This window comes from Ruditapes philippinarum, unplaced genomic scaffold, assembly GCF_026571515.1.
Source record: "Ruditapes philippinarum isolate M1 unplaced genomic scaffold, ASM2657151v2 ctg1435_1_1_1_1, whole genome shotgun sequence".
Classification (NCBI taxonomy): Eukaryota; Metazoa; Mollusca; class Bivalvia; order Venerida; family Veneridae; genus Ruditapes; species Ruditapes philippinarum.
Window position 1 is genome coordinate 1 of NW_026865317.1, and position 23626 is coordinate 23626.

The 23626-nt window shown below is 34.9% G+C and overlaps 2 protein-coding genes across 3 annotated transcripts; one reads left to right on the plus strand and one right to left on the minus strand.

Moving 5' to 3' along the window:
* Positions 1-368: 368 nt before the first annotated feature.
* Positions 369-4920, minus strand: LOC132728603 (ubiquitin carboxyl-terminal hydrolase 19-like). The gene is made up of 4 exons (XM_060714276.1): positions 4799-4920; positions 1626-1757; positions 1016-1152; positions 369-607 (listed from the first exon to the last, which is right to left on the minus strand). Exons 1-4 carry the CDS (start codon positions 4917-4919, stop codon positions 374-376), a joined length of 624 nt encoding a protein of 207 aa, XP_060570259.1. The 5' UTR covers position 4920; the 3' UTR covers positions 369-373.
* A 155-nt stretch (positions 4921-5075) lies between these two features.
* Positions 5076-17953, plus strand: LOC132728602 (E3 ubiquitin-protein ligase Hakai-like). 2 transcript variants are annotated; one of them, XM_060714274.1, is made up of 6 exons: positions 5076-5205; positions 7575-7745; positions 10098-10186; positions 11376-11462; positions 12396-12457; positions 17047-17953. In XM_060714274.1, exons 1-6 carry the CDS (start codon positions 5190-5192, stop codon positions 17936-17938), a joined length of 1317 nt encoding a protein of 438 aa, XP_060570257.1. In that variant the 5' UTR covers positions 5076-5189; the 3' UTR covers positions 17939-17953. The 2 variants fall into 2 exon arrangements, with proteins under 2 accessions (XP_060570257.1, XP_060570258.1); XM_060714275.1 differs by lacking the exon at positions 5076-5205 and having other exon boundaries at positions 7621-7761.
* The last annotated feature ends 5673 nt before the right edge of the window (positions 17954-23626 follow it).

Sequence of the window (23626 nt, forward strand, 5' to 3'; positions counted from 1 at the left end):
CACAGACACAAATTATCATCACTTTTTTAAATTTTTATATCACAAAAAACCCTTTTCTATAAGATGTGCTTGCAATAAAGTAAAATGCATTTTCCATTGAATTAATAACATAATAAGTGCATTTATTCACTTAAGTCTTAATAATTTATTCATTGTCTTATTCAGGGTCCAAGTAATAATAAACATGACTAGACTCAGAGTCCTTACCATACTTACAACATCACAAGCCAGAATTTTGTTCATAGGACATGCTAGCCCCATCATTTATACACTGTTTCGCCAGTCTACAGAGGGACAGCAGGATGAATGGACAAGGGTAAATCTAAATCTATATGCCCCCTTATAAATAATAGGAATATAACAATTATTATCATCATTTAACAAATAGTAAAAAACCTTCTTCTTTTTTCGGACAATCACTGTTTTCTGTTTCCACATCATCACTTCTTGTGTCATCTGTTGTTATATTTGGTTCCTCTGAAAGATTGGTACCAGCAATGCTTGAAGCGGGAAGCTGGGAACCAGAATCTTGTGACATCACACTTGGTGATGAAGCTGGTTCTAGGCTCTCTGTTGGAGATGGCAGAGGTTCTTCTACTGTGGGTTGCTAAAAAAAAATTGGTTTTTTAATCTTTAGTTTCTATTTCTATTTTTAGCTCTGGCAACCATCATATTCAGACTGGAACCATTTCAGCAACGTTTGTAAAGGAGAGTACAAAGATCATTCCTGTATACATGAAGTTTCATAACTATTACTTAAGAGATTTAGAAAGAGAGATGCTGTTTAAGTAAAATTGTTAACTAAACATGACAGGCAACTGATGTGGGACACAAAGTGATCACAAAAGTTCACTTTGAACATGATGTGCTGCAGTAATCTAAAAATATCTGATAAAAATTAAACCATATAAATTACACTTCAATCTAAGAAAAAAAATATGATTATAACATTAATATTTTATGTTTTCAAGGAAAAGAGAAAAATATAAACAATTAATTTCAATGTTAAACATACATCCAGACTTTCAAGATTTGACCATGTGACTGACTTCTTTTTCTTCATATGTAGACTCATTTTACGTTTTTTAACTTTAACACGGCTGTCTTCACGAAATATTTCACCATACAACTGCCATGTCCAATTTCTACCATCTACAAACAACAAAATGAAAGATTTCAATATAAACTATCACAACTTTATCATGGTTAAATATAGTACATGTAATTCTACTGTCATACTTCTTTAGCTTCAAATTGAGAACATTTACTTTTGTATCATTGTCAGGGGCAGCAAAATCAATTGTCCATATTGCCCAGGTTGTCCAACAACCTGTGTGGACAAGCCAATTTTTCTCGGAAATTCTCTTTATAAATATCATATGGACAATTAAAAAAATTATGCTTCACATAAAATGGGCAAGTACTGTAAGTCAAGTTCAGATTTTTGTCAGCCCTGATTGTGACCAAAGTTTATTTGAACCTCTCTTCTCTTATCATTTTAAGGAATTGTAACAAAGCTAAGGAAATCAGGAAAAAGTGCTTCAAAAATTGTCTTAATTGGGTATTTTAGAAAATAAAATGCTATAAATGGAATGTAGTAAGTGTACATGTCCAACTTTGCTTACCTGGAAGTTTCACTGTCACATCACTATCTGCAAATGTAACATCACTGTCTCTTAAAAGTTCATTTGTTATGTTTTCTATCTTCAATACCATAATAACACTATCTTCTGTCTGAGACCAATCATATTTTGGAGCTAAAAATATAATAAACAACAATGATATCATAATACATATTTGAGCCGCGCCATGACAAAACTGACTTAATGCTTTTGCAACCAGCATGGATCCAGACCAGCCTGCGCATACGTGCAGTCTTATCAGGATCCATGCTGTTCGCTTACAAACCCTATAACATGTAGAGAAACTGATAGCGAACAGCATGGATCCTGACCAGACTGCGCGAATGTGCAGGCTGGTCTGAATCCATGCTGGTCGCAAACGCATTATGTTGGTTTTGTCATGGCGAGGCTCATATTTTTTAACTAGAAATGTGTACATATGACACTGATGTCCCTATTTCATCTGTCGTTCACACTGCTGTATTTACATACCAAAACATTATTTACATATAGTTAGACAAGAATTTACATCAATTATCACTATGATCATGACCTCTGACCTCCAAATCAGACAAGGATTTTGCATTGCAACTAATACCTTGACCTTTGACCTAATATATCAAAATATGTATCAAAATCAATAGTCTGAATAGGGCTCATTTAGTGGCTATAAGTGCAATGTCCTTACTCAGTTAATACAAATCCTTACTTGGTCTCAAGTTATTGATAGAACAAAGATTTTACAGTGTCACTGTGACCTTGACCTTACAATCTCAAAATACAGTGTACCTAACCTGTTACAGTACAAATATGACCCTAAAGACATGTGTTAAAATTTAAAATAAATACTGGGGCTACCCGCTTACATGTATACCTATTACAGGGTGAATACAGTAGATACAGTGTTACAGAGGTAAATCTTTCAGAAAATAATCAAGAAGCCAATGCCATGATTTTTTCCATGACAAATTAATGTCCATCAACATTGAGGTTTGAACAAAAAACAGAACTACAAAGTATGGAATTATATCTTTAACTAGAAATGTGTCAATAGGACACGGGTGCCCCAACACTACACTGTTTTGTCAATCTAATGACTCTAAGTCAAATATTATTTGGACTACATGTGCCTCAAGTTGAAAACTTAGAATCTTAAAGGGCAAGAATGTAATGGGCAAGGACTTTTTAAATACTGAATAAATTCACAAGCAAACCCTAAGGTGCATAAGTACACATGCTGACCAACATTCTTGTAAACTTTCAGGCCTACAGGTAAAATACTTTTTGAGCTATGCTTGAACAAATTGAAAATTTAAAATTTTTACTAAGTCAAGGGCAATAACTCTGACAAAACAGAATAAATCAACAAGCGAAACCCCAGGTGCACAACTTCACATGCTGAGCATCATTCCTGTAAAGTTTCATGACTCTAGGTCAAATACATTTTGAGCTACATGCGACACAAGTTGAAAATTGCAAATTTTTACTAAGTCAAGAGCAATAACTCTAAAAATACATGTTCTAAATACTGTAAAATAACATGTCTCACCCTAGTTTCCCAGCCCCTGTTTTTTAACATTTGTAAATATTCTTTTATCCACTTTTAAACAACTCTTTTTAACTTCCTTGCACTTTTTGATGCGCAGACAAGTCTACGTTGCCGCGAGGGATTTGACATTAACAGAAGAATTAGATAGATAGGTAATGGTAGAGACCTAAAGGGAGACTTTTTTTTTGCTTTCAGTTGGGTTTCATGTTGCACCAACACAGTATAGGTCATATGGTGGCTTTCAGTTTTACTGGTGGAGGAATACCTGTGGAGGAATACCTCAGGTATTAACCCTTTGTGCATTATTTCAGGTACAAACGGGCACCTGAGTGGAACCACCAACACTCCGTAAGCTAGCTAGATAGCTTTCTCACATGAAAGGATTCGAAGATGCTGGTGCAAACTGAACCCACAGTGGTGAGAGGCAAGTTTTTTGAAATCAATAACAACTTTAACCACTCAGCCAAAAATGGAGAGGTGATTTAGCGGTTAAGGTGTCTGTCTCTCACCCAGGGATCATGGGTTCGAGCCCTAATCAGGTCATGACCATGTTTCTTCATATAACACCAGTACTAGTTGGTTCCAGGAAGTGGCCTAGAAAGTGATTAATATAAGTTGCAAGGACTTATTTCGCAATCGAGCTTAAATAAAATATGTTTAAACCAACCACTCAGCCATGAACACCCCTCTAGACTGTTTAATTTAGTCTCAATATTTCGACCGCAAGACTTTACAAACTGATATTATACAGACATCGGAAGGGCGACCATTGTCTATATAATAAAAAGCCCTTAAGCGCACAATTTGTTGGGCTAGTTCTAATGTATACAGAAGTATTACTGTATATTTCATTTAGTATCACACAAGCACATCCTCTGAAAATGTAAGTCTAAGCATTTAAATAAAATTGAAATATATATTTTCCTGGTCAAAAAAGAGGTTGCAGATCTTCAGTTATCTTATAAGTTATATAGTACTCCCCGCGGGTACTGCGTCCTTGCCCATTCCGGTGCAATCAGAAAATGTGTTTCTTTACACACTGAACATGGCCAATCAAATGTTTCCACCATTAATGTGAAAGTGGAAGTACTGCTTTTTTGAATTTGGATAAAAATTGTTAGAAATATTTTCATTTTAAATAAAATTCTGTCATTGATAGGAAAATCCAAAACTACCCGAGTGTGTTGAAATTTCTTTTTTATTTTAACCCACAGTTACCAGTTAAACTGATAATTTCATGTTCTGACAAGTGAAGGTTGTCTGCTGAAACTGCAGTGACGTCATATTTTATTGAAAAGATTCTACTGAAGCCAAAAAGGGCCATCAATTTACATACCACGGTACCATAGTGCTCTCCGTTTAAGCTGCCATTCAAAACATGGCTGTTTCTAATATAAATCATTGAGTTATTCTATGAATGACAGGTGTATGTTAAACGCAAGATGCGACAGTTAAACACAATTTATTAAAATAGTAAATACAACTTCTTTTTATGTGTACAATTTGCTGGAAATAATAAGAACAGTGGTACCATAGGGGACCATCCTAATTCCTATGGATCTGCTGTTATTATTTCTGAATTACATTAACATTACAAGTAGTGACATTTTAGCAGAATTAAAGAAACCTTGTTGATTCTCCCTACTGTTGTTCAATTCTTTCTTTCTTTTAGATTGTTGAGCTGGATCGTCCTTTTTAAAATCCATGTCGACAGGATTTTCTGTGATGGATCCTGGCAGTGAAGGCATTTTTTCGTCACTTGGCAACAGGTCTTGTGCTGAAGGCACACTTTCTGTGTGCCTCCTCTTACGAACTCTTTGCTCTATCTTTAAAACTTACAATTGTTTTAGTTTTTTGTTTCAAACTTTGAGATTGAGATCTATTTTCTTGATTTTTTTTTCTCATTGATTCATCAAGAATCAAGGTTGACAGTGTCAATATGAACCAATCAAAACTCTCGTTACAAAATATACACCAATCAATATCGATTTTACATTTAGCCTCATTTCCATTTCAACATGGATGCCAGTGCAGGTGCGGTGAATTATTATCTTGTTATTTTTATGTTACTGTAATCCCCTGTTTCGTAATAGCTCCAAATTATCACTGTATATTGTTAAATAATATGTTAACTCATTGTTTAACACAGTATGATCAAAGCAATCAAGATAGAAACACTAGTCACACCCTTAAATGATTTCGTCATATATTTTCGCGATCATGTGTAAACAGAAAGTACGTTAAAAAAGAAAGAGTACTAAAACTCCCAAGGTTTTCAATATAGTAAGGAGTACCTATCATATTGACGATAGCTGCAGAATATTATAAACCGTTTTTTGTTGTAAATATGTACCTTACAATGTCGAACAGACGTTTTAGTGAATTGAATCCGGGTCAGCTCGGCCCTAAAACATACTCGGCCCCCGAGTCAGCTCGGCCCTATTCAAACTCGGCACTGGTCAACTCGGCCCACTTTTTAAAAATGGGTAAAGGTTATCAAAGGACTCCTATTGTCACGGGCTATTATTATCAATCAATGTGTATGTTAAAGATACCGATTAATTAGGTGATAATTATGATTGACTCATTCATTTGATTAGAAGCTTATGCTATTAAGTAAACACGTTTTTGTTTCATATTTTTTTGAAAATTACTTTACAAACGAAATGCATCTAAGGAAACATACTTTTATTATATCTTTATTCACAGGCACAAGTATCGGACCTGGGAATAAAAAATATGAAGTATTTTTATCAATCTGTTCATATTTTTTCTTCCCAGGTTCGATAATTATGCCTGTGTCTATATTAATTTTATCGAATCTGCAAGACAAATAAATAACTTTTTTTTCTAAATATACTTTATTTCTTATTATTCATTTACCTTAACAACATGCAAAGCAAAGTAATACGTTTAGGCCTATATATTTTTGTAAAGTGGGCCGAGTTGACCCGTGGCGAGTTGACCCGTGCCGAGTTGGTATAGGGCCAAGTTGACTCTTTTCCAGTGAATTACAGCTTGTAAATATGATGCTTTTATATATTTACCTTGCGTGCATGATTAAATCAAACTGCTCAGAAAGCACTGACATCGTTGACCAACTAATAAGCTTAGTAACTAATTTCGATGTTTGAGGTCTGTCCACAGGGGAACAAGGACACTTCACACACCCCCCCCCCCCCCCCCCCCCCCGGACAGACTTCACGATAAACAACGCACATGACCATCATATTTTCACATGGTATGACAACTTTTAAGCTAAAACTGGTCTGACTGACAGGTTTTTCAGGGGAAAGGGAGACTAATACTGACAAATTTTCCTCGGTTGTTGCTAGCGAGTTTACTTTTCCTTAAACATTGTGTTATGTTAAAATTATTTTCATTGGCTTATATCTTGAAATAAACCAATGGCTGATAACCATACAATAGATGTTTACAGCACAGTCAACGTGGCTTGCTTGAAGTATAACGAAGGCGCACTACAGTGGTAAAAAGAAAATAAACGCTATCAGAAAGAAGCAAAAAGGAAAAAACAAGTGTAAAATACTAAAAACCAGGCCAGATAGAAAATTAAACTACAAATGAAAGAAATATGAGAATGGCTTATTTTATGACAATGTATAAAACGAGATGCACTGTTCCTCCTGGGCAGTGGCAGTAAAAGTGTTGAAAAGCACGAAATATTTAGAAATAATACTATTACTGGATGTTCATATTTTTGCATAACAACTGTCAAAGGTCATGAAATATCTAGTATTCACAAAAAAGGATACAAATCTGTGCAAGACAGGGTTCAAGGGTTTGTCAGACCGAATGTTTTACACTTTTTTCAAACTTTCAGGAAGTCTGCCCCTACAATGATTGAAATCATGAATTTAATATTTGTTTTACCCAACCTATGATAAAAAACTACACAAACACTAAATTGAAGTGGCTCATGAGCAAATGTAAAGAAGACCAATTTACTTTATATGAATGCAAGTTTCAACTGCAGCCAAATCATGTTAAGTGGTTAAGGTTGGTTACTTCAAACCACTTGCCCCTCACTGTTGTGAGTTTGAATCCTGCCAGAGACTAGATTCTTTTATTTGATGAAGCTATCTTACTAGCATGCAGAATATTTGTGGTTCTACTCAGGTGCCTGTTTGTGCCTGAAATAATGCAGATCCAAGGGGCACCTGAGGTCTTCTACAGTTAAATTCATTAGTCACCATATGACCTTTACATAATTTTGGTGCGACTTAATACCCAACTAAAAAACCCACAAAACTATCCCATTCTAGAATTTTATGTAAAATTATCTTCTGTCTGATTCTTATTCAGTTCCATATAGTTCAAAATAATTTTAAATGGTCTAAAATTAACTTTGATTAATGTGTAGTTTTTGTTTCCCTCTACTGCAGACATTGAACTTGAATCTGAAAACTCCCACTCATCTAGTCCAAGACCAGCAAGAAAGAATATCACACTCAAGTTAAAGACAGAGAAATCGGCGTCATCATCAGGCCGAGGTCGACCAAGAAAGTCATCAAAAGCAGTGAAGAAAGAAGATAGTGATCATCAGTCAGCTGCAGGTACTCTGGAAAAAAAGTGATTAAACAAAAATGTTTATTCATTAGCACAACTATTTAAGTTAGTACTCATCCATACTGTCATTCTTTGGTTAAGTTTTTGCTTGCAAGTTGGTATCACCAAAACTACTGAAGTGGATGGGTTAAAAGTTCACACACTTATTAAAGAGCATAATAGGAGGTCACTGTCAAAGGTCAATCAGAATTATGGCCCTTTTGAACTTAGAAAATTTTACATTATCCAGGCTCTTATTTGACTATCAAGTACTGAGAATAGTGAAGCACGATGTCCTACCGACAGCTCTTGTTTTAGCAATTAAAGTTCAATGTTTCTTCTTTTTTGCATTTTTAGCTCACCTGAGCATGCTCAGGGTGAGCTTTTAGGATCGATGATTGTCCGTCGGCCGTCATCCGTTCACATTTAGTTGTTAACACTCCAGCGGTCGCATTTTTGCCTCAATCATCATCAAACTTGGTCAGGATGCTTATCTAGTTGATAGCTCGGATGAGTTCTCGGATGAAAAACTAGGTCACAAGAGCTAAAAATAGAAAAACCTTGTTAACACTCTAGAGGTCACATTTTTGCCTCAATCATCATCAAACTTGGTCAGGATGCTTGTCTAGATGATAGCTTGGATGAGTTCGAACATGGGTCATCTCGGATGAAAAATAGGTCACCAGAGCTAAAAATAGAAAAACCTTGTTAACACTAGCAGTCACATTTTTGCCTTAATCATCATCAAACTTAGTCAGGATGCTTGTCTAGGTGATAGCTCGGATGAGTTCGAACATGGGTCATCTCGGATGAAAAACTAGGTCACAGGAGCTAAAAATAGAAAAACTTTGTTAACACTCTAGCGGTCACATTTTTGCCTCAATCATCATCAAACTTGGCCAGGATGCTTGTCTAGGTAATAGCTTGGATGAGATCGAACATGGGTCATCCTGGATGAAAAACTAGGTCACCGGAGCTAAAAATAGAAAAACCTTATTAACACTCTAGTGGTCACATTTTTGCCTCAAACATCATCAAACTTGGTCAGGATGCTTGTCTAGGTGATAGCTCGGATGAGTTCAAACATGGGTCATCTCGGATGAAAAACTAGGTCACCAGAGCTAAAAAAAGAAAAACCTTGTTAACCCTCTAGCGGTCACATTTTTTCCTTAAATCATCATCAAACTTGGTCAGGATGCTTGTCTAGGTGATAGCTTGGACGAGTTCGAACATGGGTCATCCTGGATGAAAAACTAGGTCACCAAAGCTAAAAATAGAAAAACCTTGTCAACACTCAAGCGGTCACATTTTTACCCCAAGTATCATCAAACTTTGTCAGGATGCTTGTCTAGATGATAGCTCGGATGTTTTCGAACATGGGTCATCTCGGATGAAAACTAGGTCACCGAAGCTCAAAATAGAAAAACCTTGTTAACACTCTAGCGGTCACAATTTTGACTCAATTGTCATCAAACTTGGTCAGAAAACTTGTCTAGGTAATTGCTGAGATGAGTTCGAACATGGGTCATCTCGGATGAAAAACTAGGTCATAGGAGCTAAAAATAGAAAAATCTTGTTAACACTCTAGTGGCTACTGTTTTGATCCAATTATCCTGTAAATTGGTCTGAAAGTTTGTTTTGATGATTTTTAAGTCAAGTTTGAATATGGGTCATCTCGGATGAAAAACTAGGTCACACCGCCCAAATATGGAAAAACCTTGTTAACACTCTAGCGGTCACATTTTTGACTCAATTATCATCAAACTTGGTCAGGATGCTTGTCTAGGTAATTGCTCGGATGAGTTCGAAATCGCATGTGAAACTAGGTCACCGGAGCTAAAAATAGAAAAACCTTGTCAACACTCTAGTTGCTACTGTTTTGAGCCAAGTATCCTGGAAATTGGTCTGAAAGTTTGTTTTGATGATTTCTAGGTCAAGTTTGAATATGGGTCACCTGGGTAAAAAACTAGGTCACACTGCTCAAATATGGATAATCCTTGTTAACACTGTAAGTGGTCACATTTTTGACTCACCTGTCATGAAACTTGGTCAGAATGCTTGTCTAGGTAATTGTTCGGATGAGTTTGATGGGTCAGGTGAGCGATCTAGGGCCATCATGGCCTCTTGTTTTTCTTTTGTTATTATTCGGTAACATATGGTCTTTAATTTACCTAATGCTAAGCCTGTAAGTTTAAATGACATAAGACTGAAACTTAGAAAAAGAAAATAATGACAATCAATTTTTAGAATTTTTGGTAAAATGTCAAATTTGTATTATACTTTTATAGTTTACAAAACATGTATAAAATAGAGTTCTCTGTGTCTCTAGTATGACCGATTTCATGTTTGAATTTTTTCAGAGGATGAGGTGTTAGATACACCAATATTTAAGACCATGGAACCCGGTGAACCTCTTCACCACAATAAGAAGTTAAGATGGGACCACAAGGTAATGCAGAAACTCAGATTAATATAAGAAAATATCAACACTATTTATATTTATTTGGCATTAATCCTATTAAATCACAGAATTTTACACAGAATATTGAATTGAACACTGAAGCTTAAATGATGATAGTGTACACAGAAAATGTTCATCATTTACATGTGTCTTTTTTTTATGCCCCAACTACTTAGGGTGTTATACTTTGCCCTTGTGTGTTGGTCCATTACACTGTCCATAGTGTGGGACACACTCCATTTTGAATTTTTATAATTTCTAGACTTATAATTGATTAGTCAAGCTTATCGATTTTTTTAAAATGTGTATCGATTATTGATAAAAATATTGACAACACATCAATATTGTTACTATTGATGACAGCTCTATATGCATATCATTTCACCTGAAGAAAGATTGAAACTTACAGAGAGTCAAATGTAGAATGAGTAGGCCAATGAATACAAAAGTAAAAAATAATAAAACAATAATGAAAGCTATTTTTTAAAATGGCTTCACCAAGTGAAAGCTATTTATGGTTTATGAGTTACGACAACAGTATACTCAGCGATTTTTTTCTCTGAATTGTGAATGGGTCTGGTACCATAAAAAAATTGTGAAAGAAAAGCAACGTTTCTTAAGAAATTGTGAACTTTTACTTAAGATTGTGAATATCTTTTTAAGCAGTAAGAAGATATAATTTCTTTAATGTAGTATTTACTGTTACGAGACATTTTAAATGATATTTACAGAAATTACCAGACGCTTGTTTCGGTATTGTTTGTCCCTAGAAGTTTCGTTTTTAAACAGTACGAAAATTTAAAGGGTGATTGCACCGGAAAGCATGGTCGGCTAAACGCATTTTAAGATAAACAAAGCACAACAGGCAATATTTTAGCATCATTATGCGAAGAGAGGAAATAATACGTTATGAAAGGCTTAATTAATGGGAATTGTGAAATTTCACCAGAATTGTGAACGGGTCCATCGGACCCAGTTTGAAAATTGTGAAGGTCCGTTTGTGATTGTGAATGGGTCCGTTATTTGGTACCACTTATATAGGGAAAAAAATCCCTGATACATGACATGTGTTAAAGAAATATGCAATGAGTAGATCATTCTATAACATTAAAATCAAGTAATGTCATGTGATTAAAATCACACACAATAAATCTGTAATGCTTGCTTATATTAATAGGTGAACTTGCTTGGAGAGAAGGTGGTTGACCCTCTGATCCATTGCTGTGAAATCTGCTCTCTACCAATCCTTATCTATGGTAGAATGGTGAGTCTGTGCATTATTTTCCTATTGAAAACATGTATCTTAAATATTAGACATTTGTACTAGATATGTTTATAAATTTATTCTAAAATATTCTGATTATTGATTTGGGGGAAAATTCTTGTTATCAGGTGGCTTCATTGGCAAATGTTTCCATCAAATACTTTAACTATGTTACAACAATGAACCCTTAGAGTTATTAATAGGCATATTGTTTCCAAGATATGCTTGAATTTTTATGCCCCCACAATGTGGGAGCATATAGCGTTGCACTTGTCCGTCCGTCCGCACTCACAGGAGAGTAATTATGTGGCTAGAGGGACAATAGGTAACTGTTCTTTCTCTTTGATGTCATTCATTCCGTAATGCTTTTATGTGGCTATTTTCTTTTGTGTGGCTAAAAAGAACAAGAGAGAACAATAGAGTAGCCACATAATTACTGTCCTGTGAGAACTTCCGTCAGTCCGTCCGTCCCGAAATCTTGTGAACGCAACTCTTAAACCGGATAACAGATTTTGCTTAAACTTACAGGGATGAACAACCATAATGTGTAGATGGTAGTAAAGGAAGGAATTTTCGCTGCGACCAAATTTAACAGAATTATGGCCTTTTGTTGATTTTTTCACTAGATACTATGTAGAAATTTTGTGAACGCAACTCCTCTTAAACCGGATAGCAGATTTTGCTTAAAACGGCTTCCACGGCCCCTTGTTTACATGTTGTGCGAAATAATTATGCGCTTCTGTGTTAATTACATACATTTTACTATTGGAGGCTTCTCTTTCTAATGAAATTTCCATTTATTTATGACAGTACATAAATATTGTTTGAATACTTACTTTAAAATTCCACTGCCTATTGGAAAGCATGTTATACATGATAGTACTGAACAGTATGCATACTGTATACATTGTAAATTTATGTTTACCATTACAGATACAGTGTAAGCATGTGTTCTGTTTTACATGTGCCAAGAAGACAGAGAAAACCTGTACAAGGTAATTGTTGTTCTCAAATGTTGATATTTTTCACTCATTTGCTGCCATTTCTTTCAAGAGGACTTAGTAGCACTGTATCATTTTGTTAAAGGAACTCAACTGAGGTATTTTCACATGAAGGAATTTGAAATATATTTTTCAAGAATTCTGTGTCATTTGCTGAAGGTCTGGACTAATACAATGTAACTTGTGTGAAAAATTTCATTATTTGCTCTCGCACTTTTTAGCTCGACTATACGAAGTATATGGAGAGCTGTCCTACTCGCCCGGGCGTCCGCGTCCAGATTTTAGATTAAAGTTTTGGTGCAGTAAAATATTTTTCACTGTAACTTTGTCATTTCTTAACGTATCAACTTCAAACTTCAAATATATGTTCCTTATCATCAACCACATCTTATGTGATAAGGTTCATAACTCTAGCACCAATATTTTCAGATTTATCTCCCTTTGAACTTAGAATTTTCCTTAAAAAATACAATTTTTTACTGTTACTTCTTTATTTCTTAAGGGATCAACCTCATACTTCAAATATATGTACCTTATCATCATCCCCATCTTATGTGACAAGGTTCATAACTCTAGCACCAATATTTTCAGATTTATCTCCCCTTGAACTTAAAATTTTCCTCAAAAAATACTATTTCTTACTGTTACTTCTTTATTTCTTAAGGGATCAACCTCATACTTCAAATATATGTACCTTATCTTCATCCCCATCTTATGTGTCAAGGTTCATAACTCTAGCACCAAAATCTTCAGATTTATCTCCCCTTGAACTTAGAATTTTCCATCAAAAGTATTATTTTTTACTGTTACTTCTTTATTTCTTAAGGGATCAACTTCATACTTCAAATATATGTACATTATCATCATCCACATTTTATGTGAAAAGGTTCATAACTCTAGCACCAATATTGCAAGAATTATCTCCCCATAAACTTAGATTTTTTTTACTAGAAAATGTTATTTTTTACTATAACTTTTTTATTTTTTAAAGGTATCTACCTCAAACTTCAAATACTTATTCCTTATCATCAATTACATTTTATGTGACAATGTTCATAACTCTTGAAGCAATATTTACAGATTGATCTCTCTTTGAACTTAGGATTTTCTTTAAGAAATATAATAACTTCTTTACTTTTTAAGGTACAATGTATCTATTCAAACTTCAAATATATATTTCTTATCATTACACAAATGTTGTGTGACAAGGTCCATAACTCTAACATGACTATTTCTAGAATTATTCCCCTTGATCTTGGAATTTATGTTAACAAATGTTATTTTTTTACTATAGCTTCATACATAATTATACATAATTGATTTTTCTTTCATAGTTTTGTCCTCCTTACTGCGTCCAGTATTTTATTAGTCGAGCTTCGCTGTCTCCTGTGACAGCTCTTGTTAAAGAATAATTTCTATTGTGTAAAATAAGCTGAATTTGATACCAAGTATACACTTTCATTATTTTTTCATACTTTTTCATTTCAAGTGACAATTTGAAATGATATATTCATAAAATCTAATGAACTTACACCTCATTTAAGCTCCTCTAAGATGTTTTGTTAAATGTTTTGAAGTTCTATGAATGCTAGGGGTTATATTAACATCATATGTTAGTATGAATGTAGGCCCCTTTTTATACGCCCGTTTGAAAAACGGGACGTATTATGGGAACGCCCCTGGCGGGCGGTCGGGCGGGCGGGCGGGCGGCGTCCAATTTTGTCCGGAGCATATCTCCTACATGTATGGAGGGATTTTAATGAAACTTCATATAAATGTTCACCACTATGAGGAGCAGTGTCGCACACATGAACCAGGTCTCTAGGTCAAAGGTCAAGGTCACACTTAGAGCTCATTGAAAAATGCTTGTCCGGAGCAAAACTTCCACATGTATAGAGGGATTTCAATATTACTTGGCACAAATGTTCACCATTGTGAGGCGGAGTGTCGCGTGCAAGATTCAGGTCCTTGCGGCCAAGGTCAAGGTCACACATAGAGGTCAAAGTTCAGATAAAAATATGAAGATGTGTATATGGACCATTTAATCATCATTAATTGAGGGATTGTAACACAAATGGTCATTATCAAGACTATGGCTGTGATACATATAATTTAGGTCAATATATACAAGGTCAAGGTCACTAAAGATGATGAAATATCCAGATTTTGTAAATAGAATTTAATCAAAGGGAGACAACAAAGTTATTACTTTGTTCATAAATGACTTACACAATTACTCCCCTTGATCTAAAAATAGAATTTAATCAAAGGGCATGAAATAATCCTCTTTCTTGGACTTGAGTATGTTGTAAAGAATGTAACATTTATTTACACATGTTTCATTCATTGGTCAAGATTCTTAACTGTGATAACTATGGTGTTCTGTAGACTTGGTATTTGTTCATAAAGATCATACAGTAATTACCTTATCAAATGTAAATACTTTCTCATAGAAATTTAATTATATTTTAATTTTCAAGTAAATATCAGTTCAGCTCATTCAAAGATTAAGAATTGTAATGAAATGTATTTCCCTAGAATAAAATCTTAAATCAGAATTTTTTAGTTATTAAATTACATGTACTTTTTATACGCCCGTTTAAAAAAAGATAAAAATATGAAGATGTGTATAGGGACGATTTAATCATCATTTATTGAGGGATTGTAACACAAATGGTCATTATAATGACTACGGCTGTGACACATGTACTTTAGGTCAATATATGCAAGATCAAGGTCACTAAAGATGGTGAAATATCCAGATTTTGTCTGGAGCATATCTCATACATGTATGGAAGAATTTTTATAATACTTTATGGAAATGTTCACCACCATGATATGTATTGCTCCATGCATGATCCAGGTCTCCAGGTCAAAGGTCAAGGTCACACTTAGAGCTCATTGAAAAACGCTTGTCCGGAGCAAAACTTCTACATTCATAGGGGGTTTTCAATATAACTTGGCACAAATGTTCACCATTGTGAGGCTGAGTGTCGCATGCAAATTCAGATCCCTGCGACCAAAGTCAAGGTTACACTTAGAGGTCAAAGTTCAGATAAAAATTTGAAGATGGTTATAGGGACCATTGAGTCATCATTTATTGATGGATTGTAGCACAAATGGTAACTATCATGACTACAGGTGTTACACATTTAATTTAGGTTAAAATTTGCAAGGTCAAGGTCACTGGAGATGATTAAATATCCAGATGTTGTCCGGAGCATATTTTCTACATGCATGGAGGAATTTTAATGTTACTTTTATAGAATTGTTCACCACCATGAGACGTAGTGCCCTGCACATAAACCAAGTCTCTAGGTCAAAGGTGAAGGTCACAGTTAGAGCTCATAGAAAAACACTTGTCTAGAGCAAAACTTCTACATGCATAGAGGGATTTCAATATAATTTGGCACAAATGTTCATCATTGTGAGGCTGAGTGCCGTGCATAAAATTCAGGTCCCTGCAACCAAGGTCAAGGTCACACATTCTGTGCATATCTTCCCTATTGATTTGTTTTAAGGTTCATTTAACAACACAGTGCCAAGAATAAAAACTTGCTTGCTAGATAACACTTATCCATAATGCCCCCATCTCCATCTAAAGCTTTTTCGTAAACGGGCGTATTTTGTGACTATGGCACCCTTGTTACTCATTTGAACCGTAACAAAATAAAATTGAAATAAAATGAAAATCAATTGAAAATAAATTAAATTCATTGCATTTTACAAATTCACTTGTGTGGAGAGAGACAAACAATACATGCTGAATAGATTTTTTTCTTTGATGTTTCAAATTTAAGGCAGGGCATGTACCATACATTCAACACTTAAAAATGTTAACCAATCAGTCTTGAAGTTAAATATTTTCTGTCAGTCCCCACTTCTTAATAACAGTGTAGTTGATTACTCAATGTCTCAATTAACTTAAAGAAAAATTATGGTTAAAGTGACATTATGCCCATCAAAATAGTAGGCATAAAGTTCAAAGTCAAAATAACTTACGATTTTGTCATAATTGTTTTCAGTTTTACAGATGTGTAGTCAGTAGTACATAATTAATAACCATGTGACTCAGAGAAAAATCCCTATATCATTCCTAATGTATCATTAACGATCATTTTATCAAATGAGTGAGGCAGTCTTTTTATGTTCAAGGCAGTCGTTATATTTTATCCTAAAGCTTTTCATTATCAATTATTGGTCAATAGACATTGTCTTTTAATCTTTGTTAAATATATAGCCAGTTCTGCTCAATTTGACAGCCAAAAAGAAAATGTGCATAATGACTCTTTGAAATACTTCTGAAAATCATGTAATGAAATATGCTGATACAATTAGCATATAATTATTATTAGATGCTACAGCAGTAGTCTGGTAAAGTTTTACTTGTAAGTAAAACATATATATGATTTTTATGTCGATTTATGTTTGATTTGCTTTTATCTCTTTGTAACTGTTGAAATTTAACATCCCTTGTAAATTTGTAACCAAAAATTGATAAGGGCTTTGCATTCTACCTGCACATTGTGTTTTACTTGGTAATATTTCTGCATAGTATTAATAAAGATAACAATTTATTGCAGGTGTGGGGATCCTGTACAAAGGATAGAGCAGTCTGCACTTGGTACAGTATTTCTTTGTACATATGGAGGCTCGAAACATGGTTCTAATGGCTGTAGAAGAACGTATCTGTCACAGCGTGATCTCAATGCACATATTGGTCATAGACATTTGAAACACGAGATCAAAGATGCCAACTTATCTCTTGCTGCCCAGAAAGCTGGTGCAGTACTAACAGCACCAAAGGTGTCAGTTAACCCATCGCCCTCGCAGCCTGCTCAGCAGCAGGCATTCTTAGAGCAGTTTACGTCAGCAATACGTCAGGTAGCTGCTGCAACAGCTGTTGCTGGACGAGCGACACAGGAAGGCTTATACTTACAAGGGCAGGTTGGAGGTGTTCAGCACAGTTTGCCTATTTCTACATCACACCAACCACAATTAGCTTCTGGACTTCCTTCCCAGCAAATGTATTCACATGCTGGGTCAATAATGCAGAGTTTACCATCTTCACAACCAATGCTGTCTCAAGCGACCATTTCATCGACAGCTGATAATTATACGTCAGCTATACCAGTAGTCGGCTCCAGAATTAAGACACTTATAAGTGTACCTATACAAGATGATGACTATACTAAAAAACAACAGACTTATCAGACTCATCCGGTAGCTGGAGCAACAATGCCAAACATGAACTACCCACCACCATCATTGGGGCAGTACCCTGTGGGAAGCATTGCTCCAAATATACACCAGCCACCCCCTGGTGTACCACCTCCTATGTTTTCAAGTCAAACAATCCCTAGTTCATCATTTACAAGCCGCCACCCGGGCCTGTTTTCCACAGATGATTCAATCAGGGCCACCAAGAGGCCCACCTACAATGGGTGCATTACCTGGCGCACCTCGTTTCTTTGACAATCAAGGTCCACCACGAGGCCCTTGGGAGAGGTGCACCTCCAAGAGGACCTGGAGGTCCCACCTCATCCTTCAAGAGGGCCTCCTAGGGCAGATTATAATTACTATTAAACTGGTATATTTAAATGTAAATAGCAAAGTTAAAAGTTTAGAAATTAATTTGTGAAAGACACTCTTAACAGAATTATGTGAGCATTGTATATTTTTTTTGCACAAAATTGAATTTTTCATTGTATAAGAAAATTCCTTCATTGACTTTGAATTATCAGAATTTTTTGTTTTGATTTTATTCATTGTTTCTCTTTATTTTACGAAATAAATTTATCAGGAATGTACAAAAACTAATTGATATTTTTTTGTAAAAAAGGTTTTTCAATGTATGTTTGTCTTGGATCATGGATTAATTATTTCTGAATCACGTTGTATCTTTTTGTTGTTTAAATCACTTCAGTAAATTATACCAAAAAATGTTAATGTTATGTAAGTCATCAATAAGCATTCAATTATTGTTCTTGTGTTCACAAAATAAAGAAACAAAGATTTTTATTCCTTTTTATTTAGTTTTAATAACACACTGATGTTTGTGTCCCATCAAAAATTCTGTCACTGATGAAGGGATTTATAATTACGTTAAAATGTGCGAGGAATAATAAACCTCTTGCAGAGCAATAGAATTTCCCTACCTCAAAGGTCAAGGTCACACTTGTAGATCAAGTCATGATATGAAGTTTAAGAAATGAATACTGATGTCTTGTCTAATCAACATGTCTGTCATGATGGATGGATTAAAGAATTGTTATGCATAAATATGACAACATGTGGAGCACACGAGAATTGTGTCCCTACCTCAAAGGGCAAGGTTACACTTGTATTCCAAAGCAGGGCTTCCGTAAATGGAAGTCTGGGAGTCATTTACTCCTTAAATTTGGCTTGTGACTTCCAAAATGTCATTCTTATTCTTCTTTTCTATATAGTGTGACTTCCAAATTTAGAGATTTTGTTGTCTCTAACTTCCAAATTTTGGAACGTAGTGGAAGCCCTGTTCCAAAGTCATATGAAATTTTTTCATTCAAGAGAATTGATGGTTCTGTCCAGTCAACAATTCTGCCATTCCTGGATGGATTTTAAAATAATTTGGCATAGATGTGTAAGACATGATAATAATATGTCCCGAATATTGGTCAAGTATCAGTTCAAAGGTCAAGGTTAAATGTGAGTCATACTTAAGATTGTGAGTAGGTTGTCTTCTTTTGTGCATAGCTTTTGTCATTCATTGGTGGACTTTGAAATAATTATGCATAGATATGCTGCTTATTAAGATGATATGTAATGAACGGAATTTAGCTCAGAAGTCATGATATGACAGTGCATTGATAGTCATGTCCATCCATTTTTGTCGTCATTTAGTGACAGATTTTGTTTATAACTTTGTTTAAAGAGATAAGGTTCGTTAAAAACTATTTGTGATGAGATTGTAGCTTAAAGATTAAGGTCATACTAAGTCTTTTTTCATAAAAATACATCAATGGTTAAATCCAGTCAACAATTCTGTCATCCTGAATGGATTTTGAAATAACTATGCATACTTCTGTGGCACATAAGGAAAACTTGTTGCATTCAAAGGCTAGGTCGACAGTTTATAAAATGATGGTTGTACAAAGTGAAAGTCAAAATACTTCATTGGTGGTTGTGTCATATTTTTGTCATTCATTCATGAATGCGATTAGAAATAATTGGGCTTACTGAAAATTAGAAAATACTTGTTTATGTTTCTATATTATTGAAATACTGTTTTTAAAGTAACAAAGCCTTTGATGCAAGTCAAGGTCATGGTTCCCCTACTGGGTCCAGCTTGTGGGGCATTTGTTTCCAACGACAGTTCTTGTTTGTTAGTTTATACACATTCAATGAGAGAAAGCAAAGTTATTTGGGCACATGGTCATTATATTCGACACCACATTTAGGTTGGAGGAGAGTTGATATATAATAAATTTGTACTTGTGTAATGAATACATACAGAAAAAGCCCTGCAAGATTCAAATGTATTCCCATTTCTTTTGTGCGTGCAATAACTATAACGGGTATTTTTATTGAAAACCTCGGATAGCAAGCCACAATAATAACATTCCATTATTTATTTGAGAGCATGAAATTAGATAGGGTATCTATACAAAACTGGCAAAGTACTTATATGAAGATAATGGCATTGGCTTAAAGGTTCAAGACAACCTCGATGATTCCTTTTTTCTGCTATTCAGTATTGTTAACCTAGTCCTGTAAATATGATGTTATTTTGAGAAAAATGGACCTTTCAGTGTTTTACAATTTTATGCAAATTGGCTGCACTTAAGTAGTACAATCACTGGTTTACACAAAAAATACAGTGTTGAGTTTGTGAGCAAGTGATCCAGCAAAGAACAGAAAAGGTAAGGCTAAAATTTTCCACTGCAAAATACAGGAAAGATCCCATAAAAAATTTTTAGGCAAAGAAGAGTATAATTTTTTATAAATAATTGTATGCCAAAAAAACATTTGTATTGAGTTAATTTATGTATCATACCGAGTTAAAGTGTCAAAACTTTGCATCCCCAATTTAACGGTCAATTAAGCAATAGTGACTATTGCAATTACTTACTATAAAAAGGAAAAGGGTGCACAAGAAAAAAAAAACAACACTTAATATATTGATCATTTACAAATATTTTATTTAGGAAACATACTGTAAAAATATTGAAATCTAATGATATGTAAAATATAATATACTAAAAGGCTTTTAATGCATAGATATAACAAAATGACACTATAACAATTGCTTATTTTTCAAATAAACTGAAAAAATATATGTTTGTAAATAAAATAAGTTTTTGTAGGCATTTTACAAATTTATGTAAGTTACACTGTTACTTGAGAGAGTAAACCTGCTTAACCTTCAGTATTTAAACAATGTGTACATGTATAAAATTATGCAGATTGTGTTTCAATTAAGAATAAAGCAGTATAAATTTCGAAAATGTATAAAGACAATCTTTAATTCGAAAAGCATTAACCTTACATCATAAAAATACCTACATTGACATTATGATAGAGGGTAAATTTCTAACCTTAAGACATCTAAGGGAGACCACTTATTTGTAGTTACTTTTCTTTTTACATTCAGTTTTGTCCCTTGTCATGGAAGAATGTTTTCACCATTATGCCGATCTTTTTTTTGAAATGATTAACAACGCATATAACTTGACTATGTAATACACATACATTGTATATTCTAGTGTAATATTTTACCATGAGAAAAAATAAACAAGCAAGTTGCGTTACTAACTATATACATGTAAATTATGCACACAACACTGTCATCATGTAAACAGTCTATACCACTACTAAGAGATCATAACTATTCACAACTGGAATGTTGGTACACCTGAAAATATACAAAAATTCTACTTCAGTTTTCATGTTCTGATTTCATAAAGTATTGGACAGAGTTAGAGGTCTACAGTGACAAACATTTAAGTTAATGGAGCATTAGACTGTTGCCTAAAGCATTGAATGCATGTCTTATTATAGATACATGTGGGTCTGGTAAAATGACCTTTATTAGGGCAAAATTACGTTTTTAGAGTCCAAAAATTTCCAGCATTAAACTGCCTTAACACTTATAATGTTATATTGAAGAATGGCAATGCCATGTGTTTAGAATCGAGTCAGTTTAGAATTATTTCCTTATTTCTTAAAGGTCAATGCTTTTCAAAAAGTTAATAATCAATGAGTTCCAGCAGACAAATTAATAGCTTTGTATAATAGCTTTTATTAAAGATGTGGTTTATATCAAGTCCATTTTTAAGAAAGGAGACCTTAAATTCTTTAACAGCTACACTTTTCAAAACATAAGACCATCCTACTTTTACAGCCAACAACTTACAAGTTGTCTAATTAACTGAGTTCTACTGTATATCTGCATTTTATGCAGCCAGGCGTCGATGCAGCTGTTGATGAACAAAAAAGATTTACCTTGAATAATGAGTAATGATTCTAATGAATGAGATTCAATCAAGCAGCCTTTCAGCGGTGCTTCTTTTTCTCCCTTTTACCACCTTTTTTCATTGATGTTTGTGGAGATGTGGCACCAGACTTTGTCTCTTGAACAGGCTCATCAAGTGGCTCCTAAAATATGATAATAAATAATTATATAATCATTCAGGTCTAGGATTTTATCCATGTTTACATCATTACATGAACCGACTGTAAATTTGTAAATAATTTACCAATTTATTAAAAGATTATTCAGTTCATAAGTTTACAGGCATGATGGGGTATAAAATTTGCTTCAACAATTATTCAAAACACTGAATACATCATTACATGTGACTTGGATAAAAGCCGGACAGTCGGACCGGTCCGGAATAAAAACTGTCGGACCTAATGAAAATTTATTGGACATGTCCGTCGGACTGACATATTTCGGGAAGTCTGGTCACATCCTGGGTACCCCTGGGAACAGTATTAGGTCCTTTGCTTTTCCTCCTTTACGTCAAAGACCTAGCAAGGTACTTGACTTCTACCAGCCGCCTATTTGCTGACGACAGCCTGATTTACAGAAGAATCAACTGAGAAGCCTTAACGCACTAGCTCTCCAAGAAGACCTAGGTCGACTCCATAAATGGGAACGCAAGTGGATGATGTCCTTCAAACCCAGCAAATTTGAAGTAATACACATCACCAAGAAAAGGAACCCCATCATTCATGCCTACATGGTCCACCAATCATCAACTCTTCGTTCAGTAAAAAGCGGAAAGTACCTTGGTGTCAACACCGCAAATAATCTCTCATGGAATATACACACAGAATCTACCATCAAGAAAGCCAACAACTCCCTATCATTCCTTAGAAGAAATATCACAAGCTGCCCACAAAACATCAAGGCCAAGACCATTGTCAGACCCATCCTGGAGTACACAGGCACAGTCTGGGACCCACACACAGCCACCAACATCAACCAGCTGAAAGGTGAGCTGCCCGATTTGTAAAAGGTGACTACAAGACTACCAGCATCATCAATGCAAGGATGGCAGACCGAGGATGGCCAACACTACAGCATCACCGCTCCAATGCCAAGCTAGTGATGGTCTACAGAATCACGCACAACCTTATAGCCATCCCAGCTGCATAGTACTTCCAGTTCCACTGCCTGACACTTGGTGGCCATGGCTACGGCCCAATTAGAAGAACTGACACCATGAAGTTCTCCTTTGTACCCTCGGCCATCCACCTTTGGAACAAGCTTCCACAGCAGTCAGCCACCGGTCAGCCTCGAGGCTTTCAAGGGAGGTGGACTAAACATAGGGCCCTAATATGCCAGAGTTGATTTTATTTTTAACCTGTTCTTCTTTAAAACTTGCACTTATTCCCCGCAAAACACTTTGTACATACACCCTGTACGTTAATGCACCACAGCGGATTATGTACATACTGGGTGGGGCTTGTCACAAACTTTTACAAATTCTTAAAATTTACAATCATTTCAACAACAAATAATATTTACCTCCTCATTTTCACTTTGAGGTATGAATACCACAGCGAATATACACACTAACTGAAATATTGCACCCAGAAACAGGCCATAATAAAGGAAATTGTCCAAAAATGTTGGCTCGTCTATTGTTAGAGTAGACATGTTGAAAACTTGTTTGC